The sequence below is a fragment of the Eumetopias jubatus genome, unplaced genomic scaffold (assembly GCF_037043125.1).
Source record: "Eumetopias jubatus isolate StellerSeaLion01/CBP00866 unplaced genomic scaffold, mEumJub1_p1.0 scaffold_9, whole genome shotgun sequence".
NCBI lineage: Eukaryota > Metazoa > Chordata > Mammalia > Carnivora > Otariidae > Eumetopias > Eumetopias jubatus.
The window spans coordinates 116,938,814-116,953,228 of record NW_028274815.1 but is presented as its reverse complement, the minus strand read 5'-3'; the positions used below and the strand labels follow the sequence as shown (position 1 = coordinate 116,953,228).

At 40.1% G+C, this 14,415-nt stretch overlaps 1 protein-coding gene across 2 annotated transcripts in view; it reads left to right on the top strand.

Annotated features, from left to right (window-relative positions):
- Nucleotides 1-959: 959 nt before the first annotated feature.
- TRPC4AP (transient receptor potential cation channel subfamily C member 4 associated protein) overlaps nucleotides 960-14,415 on the top strand; it is a 68,562-nt gene continuing 55,106 nt past the window's right edge. For both annotated transcript variants that reach the window (XM_028118554.2, XM_028118553.2), the window contains exon 1: nucleotides 960-1,159. In XM_028118554.2, the coding sequence (XP_027974355.1) occupies nucleotides 992-1,159 (168 nt within the window). In that variant the 5' untranslated portion in view covers nucleotides 960-991. The remainder of the gene's footprint in view (nucleotides 1,160-14,415) is intronic.

Below are 14,415 nucleotides of genomic sequence, written 5' to 3'. Positions count from 1 at the left end.
TCCCAACATAACTATTAATAGTGTCTCTTTTCTCTTAAAAGTTTCTGATTTGGGTGATAAATGATAAGTCACAATCTCCACCATTCCTTATTGCATTGCACCCAACACTTCTCTTTCATTTATGTTACAAGACCCCTTCCAGGAAAGGAAAAGGGGAGGCAAGAAGGCAATCCTGACACAGAGGCTTGCCAAAAGAATGATTACATGGGCTCAGAGTACAGAGAACATATTATCTGGTGGGGAAAAATTAGGACAAGTTTCCACTGACAAAAGATATGATGTCATAATTTACCGATCTCTTTCCCTTCCATTATTTCACTTAACTTCACAACAACCTACCCACTTACACAACTTAGCCAGTCTGTTATCATGCATTTTATTTGTGTATGGATTTGCTGTCTTCTGCTATAACCTGCATTCCAAAACATGACCTAGTTAGTCTGTTCTGCTCTCCACTGTATTCACAGTGACCGGTTCGGGACCTCTAAGAACTACTTACTGGCTGAATAGGCTCCCAGGAACTACTGACTGAATGAAATAAAAGGGAAATTAAGGTGCAGAGAGCCAAGGTTCATCCGCACCGAGTCAGGGGCAGAGAGAGGCAGGCAGGAATCAGGCTAGGAGGCTTGATTCCTGGACTGGAGCCCAGGATTTTTCCTAGCCAAATGGCTGTAACCTCCCAAACAGGCAAGAAATGGGAGAGTGCGCACGCAGGGACTTGTCTTTGACCTCGGGGGACCTCGCCGAAATGCTGGACCGAGGGGTCCCAAAAGCAAACGGCGCGGGAAACGCCACATCTCAATTTCGCACCTGCCCCCCCAGAGAGCAAGACTACATATCCCAGTAGGCCCCGCGGGGCGCACGGCCCCTGACACGCGGCTTGCGCCTCCGCCGTCGGCCCGCTGGGGGCGCTGCGGCGACCCCTCCGCCGCCCCGTAGAAATCTCCGCGGCCCCGGGGCCGCTTGCTTCCTGTTTGTCGGACGAGGAGACATGGCGGCGGCGCCGGCGGCTGCTGGGTCTGGGGCCGGCCGAGGGCGACGGGCAGCGGCAACGGTGGCGGCTTGGGGCGGATGGGGCGGCCGGCCGCGGCCCGGTAACATTCTGCTGCAGCTGCGGCAGGGCCAGCTGACCGGCCGGGGCCTAGTCCGGGCCGTGCAGGTACGAAGCCGGCCCGGAGGGGCGGGGCGGGGCGGACCCGGCGGGAGCTGGCGGGGGGCCGGAGAAGAGGCCTTTCCAGGCCTCCGCAGTACGGGCCCGACCCCTCTTCGCTGGCCGCGGGGCCTCCCTGCAGGCTGTCCGTATGCTGTCAGCCGCCGCGGGGCGGTGGGCAGCAGCCGGCTAGAAGCCCCGGTTAGGGGCCGAGCGGGCCTGGGCTGCATCGGGCATCGATGGCGTGTACGAGTCCTGGGCCCAGCTCCTGGATCCTCCCAACCCTGCGCCACGTCTACACATCTGGGGGACCCTGAGCGAGTTTGCTTTAGCTTCTAAGGGCCTCGAGTTTCTCCCCCGTGAATTGGGTGGTGGGTCGTCATTGCAGCCCCCGAACGGTTCCTACGCCTATCATAAATGTCATTCTCTCAGAGAGGCCTTTCCTTGACACTACCCCCTACCCCATTGCTAAAGTAGGTCCCCATTGTTATTCAGTCACAGCTCTGAATTCGTTTCGCTCACATTACTTTGTTAGTCTAATTACATATTTCTTTGTTTGTCTACCCTTTTCCTCGCCTGTATCCCACGTTAGGCTGAGCTCCAAAGGGTGCAGGTTTTGCCAATGTAGAGCGTCATGGTTAAGAGCGAGGACTTTGGAGTCAGGCCTGGATTCAGAGCCTTGCTTGAGCAAGTTATCTTTCGGTGCCTCACTTTTCTCATTTGTAAAATGGAGATGATAATTGGTAACCTGCCTCTTAAGGTGGTGTGAGGATCAATGGAGACAATTGTGTAAAGCGTTAAGTGCGTTTTTGTTGCTTAGTAAGGGTTGAAGGATAATCAGTCAGTTAATGCTATACTTGGTATCTGGCTTATAATAGGCGCCCAATATATGATTAGTATTTTTTGAATGAATGAAGGACACTGCTTTAGGGTAAGGCAGGATGAAAAGACCTAGGCTCCTCGCTCCTGCTACCCTCCCCATTTCATTCCCAGAACTTAGGTTGCAAACGCACCTGTAAAACATTAGCTTAATTTAAAGACAGCTTTTGCATATAGGAACTTTTTGAAGGATACACAAGAAACTAATACAGTGGTTGGTGGGAGTCAGTGGCAGTTGGGTAGATGGGGGAGAGAATGGGAGTGAGATTTTTCACAGTATACTATATATATCTGTATATCTATAAACTTGAGCCATTTCAGAACTACTCATATGATTAAAAGGACAGAATAAAGATAAAAACCAGGTGGTCTCTGTGTTAGTAGGTTACAGATGAAGAACCAGTTCTGGGTGATCAGTATTTTCCTGAACATCAGATAATCATAGTTGAGCAACTTTTTCCCCCTGCATTCTTCTCTATCTGCCTTAACATCCTGGAAAGACTTGCTCTTTTAACCAAAATGCCTTACCTAGGTGGGTTATAGGGACAGGCAGAAAGGGAGCTAACTCACCTTCACTGAGCACATACTTCAGATCAAACGTTGTGCAAGGTATACAGTGTTTTCATTTAATCTTCAGGCTTTTGAATGAGGTGTCAGGACTCCTGCCTCAACACAGATGAGGACACTGAGGCTCAGAAAATTTAGGTGATCTACTAAACACACATCTTGCTAATCCTTTACATTCTGAGAGCAGTAGGGAGCTACAAAAGTCATTCGGCATAATCAGTGAGGCAATTTAGGACACTTAATTTGTTTCCAGTGCTGGATGATTTGGAATGGGAGGAGGTTGGAGAAGCTCACCAGATAGAAGGGTGCTAGAATATTCTTGAGCCTGATTATTGTGGTAATCAGGAGTTGTATGCAGGTGTGGAAGCTCTTTCAGAGGTTGAGATGGAGAGAGCTTCCTAAAACTCTGGTGAGGGTAGAGTGGGGAATTTCATCTTTCAAATGTATCCTTTCTTGGTAGCTTTCCTTGATCTCTTCCTTGCCTCACACACCCCCCTTTCCCCACATTACAGGTAAATTCTTTCCTCACAGACATTTCCATAGCACAGTAAGCATGTCCATTATGGCATGTGGTATACTGGGAAAGACCAGATTGAAAAAAAATTTTTTTTAAGTTGTGGTGAACATGAAGTTTCCCATCTTACCCATTTTTAAGTGTACAATTCAGCAGTGTTAAGTGTGTTCACATTGTTGTGAATCAGGGCTCCAGGATTTTTTCATCTTGCCAGTCTGAGACTCTATACCTATTAAACAACTTCCCTCCCACCTCCTTTCCCCCAGCCCCTGGCAACTACCATTCTACTTTTTGTTTCTATGAATTTGACTACTTTCAATACTTCATAGAAGTGGACTCAAACAGTATTTGTCTTTTTGTGATTGGCTAATTCCGATTAGCTTAAAGTCCTCAAAGTTCATCCATGTGGTAGCATGTAACAGGATTTCCTTGGAGAAGACTGTATTTTGAAGGAAGGTGGACCTAGAGTGAACCCTAGTTCTGTCACTAACTAGTTCAGTGACCTAGGTTACGTTATTTAAACTTCCTGAAGCTCTGTTTCCTTATTTCTAAAATGGCAATAATATCTATCTCATAGGGCTGTTTGGAGGATTAAGTGACATCATATGTCTAAAAAGCTTGGCCAGTGTGAGGCGGATAGTGGATGTTCAGTAAATAGTTGCCGTCAGCTTGTAGCTGTTAGACTGGGCTTCTTAAGGGACTAAGGGACTTTGTGTCTGCAGAGCCTATAAACAGTGTCAGGCCCTTGATAGCCAGGACTCAGAAAATTGTTTGAATTGGAATACTGTTCGTGAGGGCTCATTCTTCCTCCTCCTCAATCCTGTCTCTACTCCTAAACAGTCTCATGGCTTTAAAGAGTTCTAGAGTCAAATATCCTAGGTTTGAATCCCAGCTCTGGTACATACTTGCTGTCTGTGTTAGGGCACGTTACTTAATCTCTCTATGCCTCAGTTTCTTCATTTGTAAAATAGGGCTAATCATGAGACCTAGCCTGTAAGATTGTGGTAAGGATCAAGAGAGTTTATACATATAAAGCACTTAAAATGGTGTTTTAAAACGTAGTAAGGATGCTGTAAAGTTTAGAGAGTATTGTTTAACAAATTCCCTATATTCTGATTTATCCTAAATCTGTATTTCCATCCAGATTTCTCCCGTTAGCTCCAGATGGGTGTATCCAAATACCTTCTCAACACCTCCACTTAGATGTCTAGTGGACATCCCAAACTTAATATGTCAAATAAAATTCCTGATTCCCTGATTCCTCTTTCACCAAACCTGATCATCCCCAACTCTTCCCCATTTCCCTAAATGGGATTTAAGAGAAGTCTGGGAGACGACTCCAGACCACATGATTTAGAACAGGCCTGTGCTACGTGGGTTTTAGTGTATTTTCTTTTCTTTTCTCCCATTTAATTTGTCCTCTTCAAGGTAATGAAGTAATGCTGGTGTAATGCTTTAGTGTTTACAGAGCCTATGTATGTTTATCAGCACGTTTGATCCTTACAGCAAATTAAATCTTACAGATCCCTTGCTTAAAGCCCTCCAGTGGCATCCCACTGCAGTTAGAATCAAATCCATATTCCTTAGAGTTGGGTGCACAAGACCTGCATGATCAGTAGGAGTTGAGGGAAAGGGGTAGACTAGGCAAACCCTAGGCTCAAAGCAGAGTAACTCAAACAGGTCATGACCCACCACTCCTAGAGCTAATCCTTCGGTTTGGCAGTCTGGTGACAAACTAGGTTATGGCATCCTCATTCTATTTCCCAAATGCTAATCATTGCTTCCTTCATGATTACTGGCATATCTAATTTCTACCTAAGTGTAACTTACTTCATACTTTTTCTTGAGATTGACCCCCTTTTTTCCTTTTTCTTTTTTGTTAATTTCAATAAGCACAACTTGTTTTAGCCTCATCCTAAGCATTAGTATTTGTGAAACCTAGGGGTTTAAGTCAAATAAGCCTTCCCTTGCCTGTCAAGGGTAATTTGGTTTGAAAAACCCCGGGGTAGGATAAATTCTCATAAATTAAAAATAGAAATACTATTCATTTTAACAGGAAGTTTTTGTAGTTACAAACTATAAAATTCACTCCTAATTATATTAAAACAAAACAAATCCCATTAAAGTGGACACAAGTATTCCTTGGTTAACATTTATAATCAGAATAACCTAACGGGGTATAGCTCAGTGGTAGAGCATTTGACTGCAGAATAACCTAACAAAGTAGCTTATCTTCATTAATTTGTTTTTATTTTTATTTATTTTTTTAAAGATTTTATTTATTTATTTGACAGAGACACAGCGAGAGAGGGAACACAAGCAGGGGGAGTGGAAGAGGGAGAAGCAGGCTTCCCGCTGAGCAGGGAGCCTGACGTGGGGCTCGATCCCATAACCCCGGGATCATGCCCTGAGCCAAAGACAGACGCTTAATGACTGAGCCACCCAAGCGCCCCTTAATGAATTATTTTTTGAAGACAGCTATTTACTTGCATTTAATGTGATATTGTAAGACATAAGGTATCTTACACTTAGGACTAGGGCACCTCAGTTGGTTAAGCATCTGCCTTCGGCTCAGGTCATGATCCCAGGGTCCTGGGATCGAGTCCCGCATTGGGCTCCTTGCTCAGCAGGGAGCCTGCTTCTCCCTCTGCTCCCTGCCCCTTGCGTGCTCTCTCTCAAAAACAAATTTAAAAAAAGATATCTTACACTTAGGACTGAACAAATAAGATATACATAGATGTTTATGAAATTCAGCTTTTGTTTAAAAAGAATGCAGTAAAGACAAAATAAGTCAATGAAAACTAAGTGAAAATGTCACATCCACGGAACAGGTTGACAGCTTAGGCAGCATGATGTAAGAGATTATCACTGCTATAAACTGTCAAACCACAAGTACTCCAGGAGAAGAAACCCATACAACACCTGCCAGTAATTTAGCTTTGAAGATGACTGGATTGGTGGCTCTTTCATCACAGTACTCAGCTGTTCACAAGGAAAACAAAATCCAAATGATTATTTTTAAACGGGAGTAAATGTAAGACAATGTAGACGTGGTAAAAGAAATTCCTTGTGTAGTTGAATATTTGGAATACGATAGGAAAGCTCTCTGGGTATCGTGAGCCTTGTAATTAAAAATGGCTGTGCCCTGGGCGCCTGGGTGGCTCAGATGGTTAAGCGTCTGCCTTTGGCTCAGGTCATGATCCCAGAGTCCTGGGCTCGAGTCCCGCATTGGGCTCCCTGCTCCTTGGGAGCCTGCTTCTCCCTCTGCCTCTCTCTCGCTCGCTCTCTCTCTCTGTCTCTCATGAATAAATAAATAAAATCTTTAAAAAAATAAAAAAATAAATGGCTGTGCCCTGCCCCCCTTTTTACCCCCCAATTCTACCCTCCCCACACAGCCACTGTCCACACTGTAGCTGTTTGTTTTGCAGGGGAAGGGTCCTGCAGGAAACAGGATAGCCAGTATTTCTTAGTAGCATGCTTTTAAGGCTATTTCTTGACTTTTCAATTTTAGACATTATCAGTTTTCTTCCCTTGTAAACTAGGATTTAATTCACAACACCCTATACTACATATTTCTTTTTTATTCTCCTAATATAGTTATATCACAATTTGGGCTGTTGGTGTTAAGTATTTATATGAAGATGATCATGATGATATGTTTGTAGTAGAGCCATATAGTATACAACAGTATATGCTTTGTATATTTTTTTGTTTCCCTTTGAGTTAAAAGCCACTGTCTCCCCCACCCCCCATTTTTTGAATTGAGATATAAATATAGTAGAATTCACCTTATTTAGTGTATAGAGGCATACTTTGTTTTGTTGTGCTTTGTCTGTTGTGCTTCATGGTTACTACATTTTTACAAAATTGAAGGTTTGTGACAACCTTGCATCAAACAAGTCTATTGGTGCCATTCTCCAACAGCATTTGCTTACTTGGTGTCTCTGTCACACTTTGGTAATGTTCACAGTATTTCAAAACTTCCATTATTATTATACTATAGTGATCTGTGATCAGATGATAGCATTTTTTAGCAATAAAGTATTCTTTAATGAAGACATGTACTTTTTTTAGACAATGCTATCTCACACTTAATTGACTACAGTGTAATGTAAACATAACTTTTATATGCACTGGAAAACCAAAGAATTCATTTGGGTAACTTTATTACAGTGGTCTGGAACTGAATCCACAATGCCTCCGAGGTGTGCCTGTTAGTTCTAGGAGTTTTAACAAATGCAGTTGTGTGACCACCACTATAGTTAGGATATAGAAGATTCCCTTGTAGTAGTTAACCCCTTCCCTACCCTCATCCTGTAGCAACTGCTCATCTGTTTACTGTTCTAGTCCTATGCCCTTTTACAGACTGTCATTGCAATGGAACTGTACCATATGTAGCCATTGAGTCTGGCTTCTTTCACTAGAATATCCTCATTAAAAATTTTTTTTTTATTTGCTTTGCTTTTTGTGTGCTTATAATTTAGTCCCAGTACTAAAACTTTCTTTTTTAAAAAGAAATCCTTGGAATTCTCCATCTTCCTCCAATTTGGATTAATTCCTTGCTAGGACAGCTATATATCTGAATTCTTGGGATTTCCTTTCACCAAATTCAAAGTGTTTTATTTACTTTTTTTATGTTTTAGATCCTTTGTTTCAAGAATCCTGTCTTTCTTGGGGGAGTGCATTATCTAGTAGCCTCCTAAGAAAGAGTACATGAGAAGTGGCTTTTTTTTTTTTTAAGTTTGCATGTTTGAAAATGTCTTTTATTCTTGTATATTAAGTTTAGCTGGGTATAAAATTCTAAGTTGGAGGTTATTTTCCCTTAAATTTTTAATGCTGTTATTCCATTGTCTTTAAGCATTTGGTGTAACTGTTGAGAGGTTCTGTTCTGATTCCCATTCCTTAGTATATGACCTGTTTTCCCACTCCTCACCCCCCTGAAAGCTTTTAGGATCATCTCTCTCTCTCTGGCATTCTGAAATTTAATTATGGTGAGTCTTTCTTTTTATTCATTGTGCTGGACATTTTGTGTAGATATACATTAAAATATGTAACAACTAAAAAATAAATATGTAACTATGAAAAAGCCATTTCTATCACCTGATATTAATTTCCTCTGTAAAATACACTGAATGTTCTCTTAGGGTCCTCCTAATTTTATTTTTTAATTTAAAAAAATTTTTTTAGGGTCCTCCTATTTTTAAAAGCAATTTTCTCTCCTATGATTATGTTGGGCTGTGATTGCTTTGGAGAACTTCCTGGAGTAGGGGAAAGTTGAATTGGTTCTGAAGAATGAGTAGAATTTGAACAGAGTAGCAGAGGTATTTCTGGCACTAAGAACACCACTAAGAAAGTCCTCCTAATTGGCTATTTAGAAGACAGGGAAGAGGCAGTGAAATGCTTGTATGGGAGATAGTGGGAGATAAGTGTAGATATGTTGGGAATGGAATGGGGGAAGGTAATTAATATTTATTGAGCATCTACTGGTGCCACTGTGCAGAGACTTGTTTATTAAATATTTGACCTACAAAAACCTATATAGTAAGTAATACCATAATATTACGACAATACCCATGTACCTACCACCAAACTTAAAGACAGTACCAGTATATTTAATGTCCCTTCATCTCATTCCCTCCCCGCCAGAGGTAATACGTGTTTTGAATAGATAACATATGCACATACACATATGGGTTACAGAGAAAAGTAAGTCTCCATTGCTGATAGCCCACTACCACCTCTGCTAGCCCCCTCCAGTTCTCCCAGAGGTAGCTGTGGTTATTGATTTCTTGTGTCTCTATCTACAGACATGTTAAATTAGGAAAGCAAATGTGTTGATATATCTTTTTTTCTCATGCAGGTGGTATAATGTACATACTATGTATAGTAGAGATCCTTCCATAATCAGTACATACAAGTCTATTTTGTTTCAGGCATTTAAAAAACTTCTTGTGTTGAAGTATACAAATAAAAATGCACAAAAAGTATGTGGACAGCTGAATGAATAGTAATAAAACCATCAACTATGTAGCAGCCAACCAGATCACCTCTGTACCTCTAGTCTGCAGCTCTGCTTTTCCTCCTCTCCAATGAAATTACTAGCCTGACTTCTAACATTGTATTTAGGTGTACTAGTTTTTATGCTTTACATAAATAGAATTAAGCAGTACGTACTGAATCTGCTTTCTTTCAATATTTGTTAGAGTCATTCATGATAATGGTGAAGCTGTAGTTCATTAATTTTTATTGCTGTGTAGTATTCTATTTTTTTAAAATATTTTATTTATTTATCAGAAAGAGAGAGAGAGCACAAGCAGGAGGAGCAGCAGAGGGAGAGGGAGAAGCAGGCTCTCCGCCGAGCAGGGAGCCCAATGCGGGACTCGATCCCGGGACCATGGGATCATGACCCGAGCTGAAAGCAGACGCTTAAACAACTGAGCCACCCAGGCGTCCCACTGTGTAGTATTCTACTAACAAACCACAATTCATTCTACCTTTGATGAGTATCTGAGATTTTTCCAGTTTGGGGCTTTTATGGGTGCTGCTTATATAAGTATTCTTGTACGTGTCTCCTGATGCCTATATGCACAATTTTTTTTGGGTATATACTTAGAAGTAGAATTGCTGGGTTATAGGATATGCATAGGTTCAGCACTGGTAGCTGTTATCGAACACTTTCCCAAGTGGTTGTACTAGTTTACAGTCTCACCAGCAATGTATGAGAGTTCCTGTTGTTTCATGTTTTCACTAACCCGTGCATGGTGTTGCCAGTCTTTTTAAATTTGGCCATTCTAGTGTTTTTGTATTGGTATCTCATTATGGTTTTGGTTTGTGTTTCCCTGATGACTAATGAAGTTAAGCACCTTTTCAGAAGTCTGTTGGCCATTTAAACATCTTTTGTGGATGGCCTGTTTAGATCTTTTGCATATTTTTCTCTATTGGGTTTTTTTTTTCTTTTTATTGATTTGAAGTTCATTTCCTGGATATGAGCCTTTATAATGATGTTTTATAAATATTTCTCTCATTTGGTGGCTTCCCTTTTTAGTCTCTAAAAAGATCTTTTGGTGAACACAAGTGCTTAATTTTAATATAGCTCATTGTATCACTATTTTCCTTTATGGTTAGCACTTTTTATATTCAATTTAAGAAATCTTTCCCTACCCTAAGGATCATGAAGAAATTCTGTTTATTTTCTAGAAGCTTTATTTTGCCTTTTACTTTTAAATAAATGTTCCATTTGGAATTTATTGTTGGATGTGGTGTAAGCTTGTCCATAAAGGTATCCAGTTGACCGCACATTATTTATTGAAAAGTTGCTTTTTCCACCAGTGCTCTGTGGTGTCTGTTTTCATGTCAGTTTCCTGTCTATTTTTTTCCACTGGTCTGTTTATCCTTGTGCTGATACCACTTTGTCTTATTTTCTGACACTTATGTGTGTTGATTTTGGTGATAGTGTATTGAATAGGAGTGGCTTCTCCTGCTTAGTTATCTTCAAGAGTTCTTGGCTCTTCTTAGCCCTTTGCCATTTGCATATACATTTTAGAATGAATTTGTACATTTTTACAACAAAATTTTGTTTGGGATTGCATTCAATCTATTGAGTACAATACAGTCATTCTCTCCCTTCCCCTTCCCTTTCCTCCCCTCCTCCTCTCTTTAACTGTAGATGTAATATAAAGCAAGATTGATTTTATGTCATTCTTGTATTTACATGGCCCTTATATTTTAATACTTTACCTTTAGATTCTTTTGGATTGTATATGTGTACAGTCATTTGCAAATATCATATCTGCAGATGAAGGTTTTATCCTTTCCAATCTTATATTTTTTCTATTTCTTCCCTAACTGTTCTGCCTGAGTTGAAGTGACATGTTCCTGATCTAAGAGGGGAAGCCTTAAACATTTCACCACTAAGTATGATATTTGCTCAAGGTTTTCTGTAGATACCATTATTTGTTCACTTCTTTTTTCAGTTTATGATGTTGCATTTTACAAAATGCTTTTTCTGCATCAATTGAGATGTTCATATAATTGTTCTTTATGTTTTCAGTGTGATAAATTACCTGTTTTTCCTTTGTTTACTTGTTTTTTAGAGGTCGTATCTAAGAAATCATTGCTTAATCTAAGGTTATGACATCTATGTCTATGTTTTCCTCTAAAAGTTTTATAGTTTAAGCTCTCACATTTAGGTCTTTGATCCATTTTGAGTTAATTTCTGTATATGCTATGTATAAAGGAATCCATCTTCATTCTTTTGCTTATGAATACCAGTTGTCCCAGCAACAGTTGTTGAAAAGACTTTTTTTTTCCCTCATTGAATTGTGTTGACACTGTTGTCAAAAATCTGTGTTGACCATAAATGTGGGGATTTAATTTTGGAATCTCAGTACTATTCCATTGATCTAGTTGTTTAACCGTATGCTAAAGTATTGATTATTATAAGCTTGTAATAAACTTGGAAATCAGAAAGTGTGATTCTTCCAACTTTGTACTCTTTTTTCAAGATTATTTTGGCCATCCTGGGTCCCTTGCATTTCCATATGAATTTTAATATCAGGTTGTCAATTTCTTTAATGAAGCCACCTGGGATTGTGATAGAAACTGCATCGAATCAATATAGGAAGTATTGCCATTTAAGCAATATTAAGCCTTCCAATCTATGAACATGGATAGCTTTCCGTTTATTTAGACTTCCTTCAATTTCTTTCAATGATTTTTTGTAGTTTCATTTTCTAAGTTTTGTATTCCTTCTGTTAAATTTATTCCTGTTTTATTATTTTTGGTTTAACGAAACCAAATGAGATAATGAGACAGTTTTCTTAATTTCATTTTTGGATTGTCTATTGTAAGTGTATAGAAATTTAGCTAATTTTTTTGTATATCAATTTTTATCCTACAGCCTTGCTGAACTCATTTATTAACCCTAATAGTGTTATATGTGGGTTCCATAATGTATTCTATATATAAGATCATAGGATGGCAAATACAGTTTTACTTTTCCATCCAGTTTTCCATCTGGATGCCTTTATTTCTTTTTCTTATCTCATTGCTCTGGCCTGAATCACTAGTACAATGTTAAATAGAAGTGGTGAGGATCAACATCCTTTGTTTTTCCTGATCTTAGTGGGAAAGCATTCAGGCTTTCAACTGTTAATTATGATGACAGATGTGGGTTTTTGGTATGTTGAACCGACCTTGCATTCCTGGAATATACCTCGCTTGGTCATGGCGTATGATCCTTTTTGCATGTTGCTGGATTTGGTTTGCTAGTGTTTTGCTGGGGATTTTTGTGTCTATATCCATCAGAGATATTGGTCTGTAGTTTTCTTGTGACATCTTTATCAGATTTTGGTATCAGGGTAACAGAATGAGTTGGGAAGTGTTCCCTTTTCTGTTTTATGGAAGAATCTGTGAAGAATTTTTAGTTTCTCTTTAAATGTTTTGTAGAATTTACCAGTCAAGCATCTGGACTTGGGCTTTTCTTTGTGGGTAGTGATTCAACTCTTCTTGAGTCACTTTCAGTTTTTTGTGTCTTTATAGGAGTTCGTTCATTTCATCTAGGTTATATAATTTGTTGGCATATAATTGTTACTACTATTTCTTTATAAACCTTTTTATTTCTATATGGTTGGTAGTAATGTCCCCTCTTTCATTCCTGATTTTAGTTATTTGAGTCAGTGTTAAGTTGGTCATGATAACTAAAGTTTTAATTTTGTTGATCTTTTCAAAGAACCAACTTTTGATTTTGTTTGATTTTTCTTGATTATTTTTCTGTTCTCCATATCATTTTTGTAGTAGTATTTATTTCCTTGTGCTTGTTTGGGGTTTGGTTTGTTCTTTTCTAGTTTCTCATGGTGGAAGTTTAGATAATTCATTTGAGATATCTTTCCTTTTTAATATAAATGTTTATACCTGTAAATTTGTAAACACTACTTTTGCTGAGTCCTATAAAACCATGTTTTCTTTTTTTAAGATTTTATTTATTTGACAGAGAGAGACACAGTGAGAGAGGGAACACAAGCAGGAGGAGTCGGGGAGGGAGAAGCAGGCTTCCCGCCAAGCAGGGAGCCTGATGTGGGGCTCTATCCCAGGACCCTGGGATCATAACCTGAGCTGAAGACAGATGCTTAACGAATGACTGAGCCACCCAGGCTCCCCCCATGTTTTCTTTTTTTCCTTTCAAGGAAAGGAAAGATGGTTTCCCATTGTGTTTGGACTTGCCTTGATTTGAACTAGCTTGAATGATATGAAATTGCTGATATTCAGTCTTTTTTTTTTTTTAACCTACAGAAATGGTAGTGGCCTTGGTTCACCCAAACAGATTACTCTCACAAACATTTCATTACCTCTCTATTAACTTCTGTATTATCTTATTTTTATAATCTGCGAAAACACGCTCAGGAAGGATAATGGGATTTGTCCAAAATCATAGGACTAATATGCATCAGGGTAGACTAAGACGTTATTGAAGACCTACATGTTGTGTAATAACAGCCATAAGGTGCTTTTGATCTGATTCGAGGGACAAGTGTATATGAAAATAATTCACATCCGTCCCCTGGTTAATGATATGTCCTAAGAGTGTTAGTGGAACTGTGCCATAATTGATTAATGAACCGGTCATTAGACTAGGTTCCTTCAAACATTTACTGAGTCTCTGTTCTGTGCCTGGCATTCTTTGAGAGAGAGAAGGTGGGCACGATAAACGCAACTGGTACCTACTCTGAAGGAGCTTATGATCTACAGGAGGAGGGGGACAAGTGAATCAGTAATTATGCAGAAGAAAAATGTTAGATAAGGCCCCAGAGGAGGGGCACTTATTCGCTTAGAAAGAAGAGAGGGGAGGGGTGCCTGGATGGCTCAGTTGGTTGAGCATCCAACTCAGGTGCTGATCTCAGGGCCGAGGTCATGATCTCAGGGTCGTGGGACTGAGCCCTGCATTGAGCCCCATGTTGGGCTCCATGTCGAGCTCCATGCTCAGAGTGGAGTCTGCTTGAGATTCTTTCCTCCCTTCTTCCCCTTCGCTCCCAGTGTGAGTGTGTGCATGTGCGCGCTCTCTCTCTCTTTCTCTCAAATAAAGAAATGAAATCTTTTAAAAAGAAAAAAGAGGAGAGAGGGGAAGACCCAGCAGGGAACATTTCTGGTTATTTGGCTTACACTTCAGAGAAGGAGAAAGAGCTTTCCAGGTAAAGACAGGGAGGACATTTTAGGCAAGGAAGAAGATGTGCAGAGAGACAGAGAACATGTGCATTTGGAGCTTGGAGCGTGCACTGGGAAAGAGATGAAGCTAGAGAGGAGGGTAGGT